This window comes from Alosa alosa, chromosome 13, assembly GCF_017589495.1.
Source record: "Alosa alosa isolate M-15738 ecotype Scorff River chromosome 13, AALO_Geno_1.1, whole genome shotgun sequence".
NCBI lineage: Eukaryota > Metazoa > Chordata > Actinopteri > Clupeiformes > Clupeidae > Alosa > Alosa alosa.
The window spans coordinates 24,401,444-24,408,943 of record NC_063201.1 but is presented as its reverse complement, the minus strand read 5'-3'; the positions used below and the strand labels follow the sequence as shown (position 1 = coordinate 24,408,943).

Sequence of the window (7,500 nt, the reverse complement as noted above, 5' to 3'; positions counted from 1 at the left end):
TTTTAGAAATGCACTGCTGTGCAAATGTTAATAGTGATTAATAGAGAAAAACTGCAATTTGTTTGGAATGTCGAGAATAAAGAGAAATGTTGAAATTGAAGTCGACATGATATTTCAACTTTATTCTCGAAATTTCGAGTTTAATGTCGACATGTTGAGTTTAATCTCGTCATGGACAAAAAAAATGGCCCTAAAAAGGCCCTATTACTCCATTTTTTGCGTGGTGAAATTGCAAATACAGTCTAAACATGTATTGAAAACCCTGTAAATGCTGCACAGCCATAAAGACTTGTTTTAAACACAGTCTTCTAACTTCAATGAAATGCATTCTGTCCATTTTTAAAAGATTTGTAAAAAAATCTTTTAGCCTGATTTTTAAAAGCCTCTAAAAGCCTTATTTGTCAATGACCCGTGTGTGTGTGTGTGTGTGTGTGTGTGTGTGTCTACTCGTGTTTGTGCGTGTGTGTATGTCTGTCTATCACTCACCAGTTTTGCCTCAGAGTGCATAGAGGGCCCGAGGGGGGAGGAGCAGGAAGTGTGGGGAGGGCCTTGCATCCCCATCATGTTGGAGCCCATAGACATCTGTCTCTCCATCTACACACACACACACACACACACACACACACACACACACACATAGACAAGATGCCGATATTAACCTAAGTACACACATGGATATCATGGACATGGATAGTGTGTCTTTGTGTGTGTGTGTGTGTCTTTGTGTGTGTGTGTGTGTGTGTGTGTGTGTGTGTGTGTGTGTGTGTGTGTGTGTGTGTGTGTGTGTGTATCCTTACAGGCATGAGGACCGCAGATGACCCGGGCATGCTGGGGTCAGGCAGCGTGCCGGCCATTGATGCAGGGAGCGGCTGCCTCTGTCTGTTCCTCAGGTGGAGCAGAGATGACAAGGAGCCAGGGACTGGCCTGGAGAGGAGGAGAGAGAGAGAGAGAGAGAGAGAGAGAAAGGGAGAGAGAGAGAGAGAGAGAGAGAGAAAGGAGAGAGAGAAAGAGAAAGGGAGGAGAGGGGGGAGAGAGAGAAAGGGAGAGGGAAAGAGAGAGGGAGGGAGTAGAGAGGGGGGAGAGAGAGAGAAAGGGAGAGGGAAAGAGAGAGGGAGGAGAGAGACAGGGAGGGAGTAGAGAGAGAGGGAGGAGAGAGAGAGAGAAAGAGGGAGAGAGAGGGAGAGGAATGTTACACTTGTGTGTAATTAACCGTCAATCACACCTCAAACACACAAACACAGCACAACCGCATTCAGAAGGGGCAAATACTGTAGGTGTCCACTCCTAACAATCATGCTGTATACCATTAACTCATTGAGTGCCAAAAACGTAATTTTACGTTTTTCCTTACCATGCGTTGAGTGCCAAAAACCTAATATTACGTTTTTAGCTTTTTTTTTTATTATGAAACTAGACACTCTAACACACCTTATATGTGATTTTGGGAACTCTATGATTAATGGAAATGGAAAAAATATATGACAATCGAAAACTCATTAAAACGCACAATCTGGACATTTTATCTGGACATTTTATTATAACTCGGTTGCCGCTTTGGGTCGAATCAGTCATGCATGCACGTCAGGTCAAAACCAGGCCATTTCCGTGGGTCTATCACTAGGTGGCAGTCTCGCCAGGTCTCGCTGATCACTTCCCGGAAAGTTTACACAAGTAAGTAACAGGCAACACTTCATATTTCATGAAAGACGTTATATCTCCATTTCTAGAAAAAAACAGCGATTTTGATGAAAACTAGACACTGTTTAGCTTGGGATTTCTCAGGAACAGAGGCGTGTAAATACACGGTTTGCACCCACCGAGAGCTTAAAGTCTCACCTTTTAAACGAGCCATTGTATGTGTTCATAGCTATAACACAGAATATGCTGTGGCAGTACAAAAATCATCAACAATGGTCTAGATTGCTGGCACTCTAGGACAAAGCTCCCGAAAACAGCTTGGCATTCAATGAGTTAAAGGCATTAAAAACTGGACAAATAATTCAAAAGGAACCTGAACCTTGAGCTGTAGGTGTGGGCATAGCTTGCCAGTGCTGCCACCAAAACACTAGAGTTGCTTGCTAGCGTGGGGGCAAGAGCAATACACGGCAATACACACGTCATGTTGAGACTTTGGCATGTTTAGTTTCGTGGTGGTGAGATGTGGAGTGAGATCTTCTCATAGTAAGCATAGTTAGCATAGTTTTTCATAGTAAGCATCATTTCTCATAGTAAGCATAGTTAGCATAGTTTCTCACAGTAAGCAGTGTACCGTGGGAGAAAAGAGCAACGGTGCATTAGAGAAGCCAACACAGATAGCCTATCACAGACAACCTGTCACATCCTCTGGTACAAAAACAGACAGACAGGGAGAGAGAGATAGAGAGAGATGGAGAGTAGGATAGAGGGAAAGAGAGAAAGAGATAGAGGGGAGAGAGTGAGAGAGAGAGAGGAGAGGAGAATGGGGGGCAACAGAGGGGGAGAGAGTGAAGGAAATGAGAAATTATATTGCTGATTCCATTTCATTGCGTTATAACACTAAGTAGGGGTGGGCGATATGGACAAAAAATAATATCTCGATATTTTTTGTGATTTTGACTATAACGATAATTAGTCAATATCCTTTAAAACATTTTTTGTAAAAAGTCTGAGTCGCTTTACAGCTCATTATTTATAAGTAGCATCAGTACAATACCAATAACCTAACCTGTGACTTTTTAACCAAATCAACCAATGCATTGTCACACATTCCAATTCTGCCCCCACTAGAGTGTGTGGCAATGACATGAGAAAGTCTGAAGCTGAAGTTCCTTTCAAAAATCTTTACTTCGATGTTTTGTTTAAGAGCAATCACAGAAGCATTCCAAGTTACAGAATAGAAACTAATGCGTTAGCTTATGGCTAATGTATATGAGAAATCCCATAGAGATGCTAACGGTTAGCATAATCGATAAACGTAGATATTTAGACCAAACTTCAGTCCATTTACAAAAGGGTTACATGAGAAGAGTTCTTTGCTTACAACTGACTATTAAAATACTCAAAGGCCTCCATATAATTCCATGTAGGAAAAAACGTGACTGTCTCATCAATGCTACTTTAACAGAAGTAGCTGCACAAAATCCCAAGTACATCTTGCTGCACAAAATAAACATTAGGCGTGCGTGTGACAACGTGGACCCACTAGCGATCATGTGACACTTGCTCTGCAGCAGCCAGGGGCTTCTCTCATACACCTCCTGGATTTAGTGAATGTATGAGGTTTCAATGCCTGATTTTGGGTGTTATTTAAATACTCGATAATGTAAATTTGCACATCGTTAAAACAACAATCACGATATTATCGCAGACGATATATATCGCCCACCCCTAACACTAACCCTAACGCATTATGAAATGATATCGCTGATTCTATTTCATTGCGTTATAACACTAACCCTAACGCATTATGAAATGACATTGCTGATTCTATTTCATCACATTATAACACTAACCCTAACGCATTATGAAATGATATCACTGATTCTATTTCATCACATTATAACACTAACCCTAACACATTATGACCCCAGTGTGACCTTGCTGGCTTCCTGGGCCTGAATGACAGGTCAACGACCTGATGATGACTGATGTGTGTTAAAGGTCATGAGGACCTACTGTGGACACTTTAGTGTGTGTGTGTGTGTGTGTGTGTGTGTGTGTGTGTGTGTGTGTGTGTGTGTGTGTGTGTGAAAGAGAGAAGCAGCTGGAAGGAAACTTTCCAACCATTGAGAAATGCACTGATGGTTTCTGATGCTGCTTGTACACAGTCTCTGGTAAATACACACACACACACACACACACACACACACACACGTGGGGGAAACATGAACACACACACACAGACACACACACAGACAAACACATACACATACACACACACACACACACACACACCTAATGGTTGACATCCAGCAGAATGATACTGACAGACAGATTGAACAGCGTCCACCTGTAAAAACAAGTGTATTTAACTAAACACACACACACACATACATACAGACCGTAACCGTAATAACACCATTTATGCTGCAGTCTAACATACTCGTCATCATAACAATCACAAACACACACACACACCTGAGTGTATTTTACCTTAATTACAGCATTTAGACCGTGCTAAAAAAAATCATGGTCTTCCTAAAACACACACGTCAAATCTACCAATCAAGCAAACACACCTCACATGAACAACACAGATATTGGGAGACACTCAAGGGTGACAGAGTAACACACACACATGCGCACACACACTCCATTTAGACATGAATGCCTGCTGCTCATGCTTGATGAGTGGAAGATCTTGGGGCTGAATGGATACATTGTTTCAAACAGTTCAGACTGACCCTACCATCATGTCCGAGTCACTAAAGGTCTGTGCTGTTTGCCTCTACCATCATGTCCGAGCCCCTAGCCTAGAGGTCTATGCTGTTTGCTTCTACTATCATGCCGCTGCCATTGATGCCTAGGCCTTCTCAGATTGCTGAAACTGTTCAAATCCTAGTAGCTGCTGCATAATTAGCTTAGGGTGGAACAAACTGGAATCGATGCTCCTCCGGAACATAAAGGTGTTTGCACACTACCCAGACAATGCTCAAAAAGCCCAAAATTCTACAGTTGCCCAGACAATGCTCAAAAAGCCCAAAATTCTACAGTTGCCCAGACAATGCTCTAAAAGCCCAACATTCTAAAGTTGCCCAGACAATGCTCAAAAAGCCCTTTTGCAAGAGAACTACAATGTTTTGCTGATTTGGTGAAAGGTTTTCCTATTTGTGTGTAAAGTTTTGCAAAAATAGCCATAGTTACAAAAAATGTGCTTAAGCAATCAGAAAAAACTGTAATTGACCCCTACTGGTTGCCGTTTGCTTTCTGTCCTTTATTACAGGTGAGCCACACCTGATCAAGGCCTACCTGTTCTATAAAAGGACTGTGAACGCTCCAGCTCTGCCTTATAGCCGTCCACCCAGCAGCAGCCTTATAGCCGTCCACCCAGCAGTAGCCTTATAGGTGTCCACCCAGCAGCAGCATCATAGCCATCCACCCAGCAGTAGCCTTATAGGCGTCCACCCAGCAGTAGCCTTATAGGTGTCCACCCAGCAGCAGCATCATAGCCATCCACCCAGCAGTAGCAGCCTTATAGCCGTCCACCCAGCAGTAGCCTTATAGGCGTCCACCCAACAACAGCAGGAGCCTTCTAGCCATCCACCCAGCAGTAGCCTTATAGGGGTCCACCCAGCAACAGCAGCAGCAGCCTTATAGCCGTCCACCCAGTAGTAGCAGCCTTATAGGCGTCCACCCAGCAGTAGCCTTATAGGCGTCCACCCAGCAGCAGCAGCCTTATAGGCGTCCACCCAGCAGCTGCCTTATAGCCATCCACCCAGCAGTAGCCTTATAGGGGTCCACCCAGCAGCAGCCTTATAGGCGTCCACCCAGCAGCAGCAGCCTTATAGGCGTCCACCCAGCAGCAGCCTTATAGGCGTCCACCCAGCAGCAGCAGCCTTATAGGCGTCCACCCAGCAGCAGCCTTATAGGCGTCCACCCAGCAGCAGCAGCCTTATAGGGCGTCCCAGCAGCAGCCTTATAGGCGTCCACCCAGCAGCGTCGTCCACCCAGCAGCAGCAGCCTTATAGGCGCCCACCCAGCAGCAGTAGGGCCAGCAGCAGCAGCCTTATAGGCGCCCACCCAGCAGCAGCCTTATAGGCCCACCCAGCCAGCAGCAGCAGCCTTATAGGCGTCCACCCAGCAGCAGCCTTATAGGCGTCCACCCAGCAGCAGCAGCCTTATAGGCGTCCACCCAGCAGCAGCAGCAGCAGCCTTATAGGCGTCCACCCAGCAGCAGCAGCCTTATAGGCGTCCACCCAGCAGCAGCCTTATAGGCGTCCACCCAGCAGCAGCAGCAGCAGCCTTATAGGCGTCCACCCAGCAGCAGCCTTATAGGCGTCCACCCAGCAGCAGCAGCAGCAGCCTTATAGGCGTCCACCCAGCAGCAGCCTTATAGGCGTCCACCCAGCAGCAGCCTTATAGGGGTCCACCCAGCAGCAGCCTTATAGGGGTCCACCCAGCAGCAGCAGCAGCAGCCTTATAGGGGTCCACCCAGCAGCAGCAGCAGCAGCCTTATAGGGGTCCACCCAGCAGTAGCAGCAGCAGCCTTATAGGCGTCCACCCAGCAGCAGCAGCAGCAGCCTTATAGGGGTCCACCCAGCAGCAGTAGCCATTGCCATTCCCGCATTGTATTCCTTTGTGTACCCTGCACCTTGACTTTCACCCTTCTGTTCAGTCGATGCATCTATCCCTTTTATGTTATGGCTGGTGTCAGGCTGCAGTAAGTATTACATACATACATATGCAAATAGATGCATAACACACACACACACACACACACACACACACACACACCAAGTTCGTATGCAGTACCAATACTGTTTCAGACCTTGCTCCTATAGAAACACAGAATATTGAACAAACTCTTACTCACACACATCCACCACATACACATGCATCCACATACACTCACACACCAGACACACACACTCATACAGCAGACACACACACACACCAGACACAAACACTAATACAGCAGACACACACACACACACACACACACACACACACACACACACACACACCAGAGGCAAAGACACACAAACACCCAAACACAGCAGAAGCACACACTCATACAGCACACACACACACACACACACCAGACACAAACACAAACACACACAAACACAGCAGAAGCACAAACTCATGCAGCAGACACACACACACCAGACGCAAACACACACACACACACACACCCAAACACAGCAGAAGCACACACTTATGCAGCAGACACACACACACCCAAACACAGCAGAAGCACACACTCAAGCAGAAGACACACACACACACACACACACACACACCAGATGCAAAACACACACACACACCCAAACACAGCAGAAGCACACATTCATGCAGCAGACACACACACACACACACACACACACACACCATGGGTCAGCCATGGCCTACTAGTTAGCACTTCGGACTTGTAACCGGAGGGTTGCCGGTTCGAACCCCGACCAGTAGGCCCGGCTGAAGTGCCCTTGAGCAAGGCACCTAACCCCTCACTGCTCCCCGAGTGCCGCTGTTGATGCAGGCAGCTCACTGCGCCGGGATTTGTGTGTGCTTCACCTCACTGTGTGCAGTGTGTTTCACTAATTCACGGATTGGGATAAATGCAGAGACCAAATTTCCCTCACAGGATCAAAAGAGTATATACTTACTATACTTATATATATATATATACTTATACTTATACTTACACCAGACGCAAACACACACACACACACACACCCAAACACAGCAGAAGCACACACTCATGCAGCAGACACACACACACACCAGACGCACACACACACACACACACACACACACACACACCCAAACACAGCAGAAGCACACACTCATGCAGCAGACACA

At 46.2% G+C, this 7,500-nt stretch overlaps 1 protein-coding gene across 2 annotated transcripts in view; it reads right to left on the bottom strand.

Moving 5' to 3' along the window:
• creb5b (cAMP responsive element binding protein 5b) overlaps window positions 1-7,500 on the bottom strand; it is a 56,680-nt gene that overhangs the window by 14,200 nt on the left and 34,980 nt on the right. For both annotated transcript variants that reach the window (XM_048261652.1, XM_048261653.1), the window contains exons 6-7: window positions 798-924; window positions 487-594 (exon numbers count right to left, since the gene is read on the bottom strand). In XM_048261652.1, coding sequence (XP_048117609.1) covers window positions 487-594; window positions 798-924 — 235 coding nt within the window. The remainder of the gene's footprint in view (window positions 1-486; window positions 595-797; window positions 925-7,500) is intronic.